The 2,500-nt window shown below is 38.8% G+C and overlaps 1 protein-coding gene across 2 annotated transcripts in view; it reads left to right on the top strand.

Annotated features, from left to right (window-relative positions):
* The window catches only part of LOC146458135 (VPS35 endosomal protein-sorting factor-like), a 41,512-nt gene that overhangs the window by 3,691 nt on the left and 35,321 nt on the right, over positions 1-2,500 (top strand). For both annotated transcript variants that reach the window (XM_085091280.1, XM_085091282.1), the window contains exons 3-4: positions 1,133-1,336; positions 2,384-2,500. The exon at positions 2,384-2,500 is cut by the window's right edge and continues 12 nt beyond it. In XM_085091280.1, coding sequence (XP_084947406.1) covers positions 1,133-1,336; positions 2,384-2,500 — 321 coding nt within the window. The remainder of the gene's footprint in view (positions 1-1,132; positions 1,337-2,383) is intronic.

Genomic DNA, 2,500 nt, shown 5'->3' with positions numbered 1-2,500 from the left:
GTGCCTTGGTGCAAACAACATGGCGATCCGTCGATCGTCTTGACAGAACGCGAAAGGAAAGATCCTTTACGGTTTTGAACATAGAGCAAAGAACCAACCAGCAGTTTTTCAATCGGGTACATTTCTTCTCCAGAAGGTAGAGACAAGAGAAGGTATAAAGTTGACTTGAAACATTTAGCAGTCTTAAGAAACTGTGTACTCGATTTGTTCGTCGTGGTTTTTCAGTGGTAGGTGTATAAATCGTCATTGCGGCCCCAAACGCGTCCTCTTCGTTCTAATTCTTAAAATAAAAATTGGCGACCAGAATTTTCCATCTGGCAACCAAAAATTTTGGTTTGTGTTTCGCCTCGAAGGAAAAATTTTATTGACACTTTTTTTCTGCTCTTTGGCGACCACATTTTTCCATATGGCGACTGAAAAAAAAATTTCAGTCGCCACTTGGCGCCTGCCTAAAAAAGTTAATTTCGGACCCTGGCGTCACATACATATTAGGACCGTACAAATGGTTTCTGTCTCTAAACAAAAGGTGAAAACGTAAGGATTAAAGCAGGGGGATTATAAAAAGCATTCGTATGACAAATGTTGTTTTCCCCTGTACTTCATTCTGACTGCAAGAAATGCAATTCTATTTGGTGGTTACTTATTGCCTCACTATATCTCTGTATCTATCTATTTGGTAGCCTGCGAGCAAGCTCTCTTGGGGGTGGGGGGTGGGAGGGGGAAAGAGGATCCACCCCCAAAGGAGCTTGCTCCAGGCTATCTATTTGGGGGAATTGGCAATGCTGGAGGTTATCACTGCTAAAAGATTGTAGGCTTTACGCACCACACAGTCAAATATGGCCCGAGTATAAGCTGGAAACAGTGGTTATGTAACTCAACATGCACAAGAAGCAACATTTTGTATTTCTTTGATAAAAATAATGTTCTTGGTTTTTGTGTGTGCTATTTTTAAATATGTTTGTAAAACCTGGTTACTCTTCAATTTTTAAATTACCATTAATTTGACTGCTTATTGGCAGACAGTCAAATGACCAACAATTTTGTTCGCAAGCTGTTTTTTTTTTTTAAATAAGAAAGGAGAGGTTGTTTCTGGAAAATAAACAAATAACTGGAATTGAAAAATCTGTTTCAGAATATAGACAACACTCGCAAGAAATCTAGTACGCCATCTCCTAGTCCATCAAAAGATTCATCTGCAGCAGACCCTCTAAGTTTGATTCAAGCCAAAGCAGATACGTTTGATGGCCTGGATCCGCTCTCAATGTTTGCCGCTCAAGAAGCCACCGTAAATACAAAAACTCCATCAGGTTCTGTATCAGTGTCAAAAAAGGAAAAGGTTGGTGATAATAATATTATAATCTGTGGACAAAAAAATTTACTCATTGGCTCCCAAGTGTCTAGTTCAAGGAAATTTCCTTGTAGAAATTGATTATTGAAAATTCATGGGGAGGGGTGGGTAGGGATATTTTCTGGAGAAATCACAAGAGGATAGGTTTGTTGATAAACTTGATTAAGGAAAATGGGGGTATAAGTGGTCTTTAATTTGGAAAAGATGTGTGTCAAATTTTTAAGTCAAATTTCACAGGCCTCCTAGACTCAGTTTTTATTCTCAATTAATTTCATTTGCAAGACTTAAAAAACTTGAAACTTCTCTGGCTCACAGCTCATATTGATTGTTAATCACACTACCTTTTAAAGTCTTGGAAATTGATTGTTGACTGCCTATATATTACGTGCTGCACTATTGAATAAACAGTACCACAGGACAATACTGCTTAGTAGCTTTCATTTGAATGGTCACAGTTTAGGATTTCATCCACGGACTCAAATGTCAGAACTGTAGAACCACCTTGTGCAGTTTGATAAACTGCACCACGGAAAAGTACTGCTCAGTAGCTTTCATTTGAATGGTCACACTTTAGGATTTCATCCACAGACTCAAATTTTAGAACCACCTTGTACAGCATAATAAACAGCACCACACGAAAGTACTGCTTAGTAGCTTTTATTTGAATGTCTACACTGTCCGTTGTACATGAAGCGTTGGTTTTTGCTTTCAGTTAATTTTTTTCCAAGGTTGAACATTTTCTTTTCCCTGAAGCTTGGAAGTTTTCTCAAGCTTTGCTCTCCAAAACCTGTTCTTTCTTGGAACAGATAATATCTGTGGTCAAATATTGATGCATGAAGCAGTATTTTTGTACAAAATGGAGGTTTTTGTCCATTAAATCTTGCTCCAGTATAGGTGTGACCAAGCAAGTGGGGAAGACTCGCAAAAACCAGGGAAAATTGCCCTGCCCCCAGGGCTACTCCAGGAGCATGCCAACAAGCTTTTGTTTGTGCATTACAGCATCAACAGCTGTTTGTTTGTGTGTTTGTCTTGCAGTCAACTTCTTCACCCAAAAGTAAATCCAGCAAAAGTGAAAGCGAGGATGACTTCTTTGAACCCTGGTCAAGCAAAAGATCTGGAATCCTTGCTAAATATACAACATCTGAGAAGCTC

The sequence above is a fragment of the Pavona decussata genome, unplaced genomic scaffold, assembly GCF_977016875.1.
Source record: "Pavona decussata unplaced genomic scaffold, jaPavDecu1.1 SCAFFOLD_234, whole genome shotgun sequence".
Lineage (NCBI taxonomy): Eukaryota > Metazoa > Cnidaria > Anthozoa > Scleractinia > Agariciidae > Pavona > Pavona decussata.
This window is presented reverse-complemented; position numbering and strand designations above follow the sequence as displayed.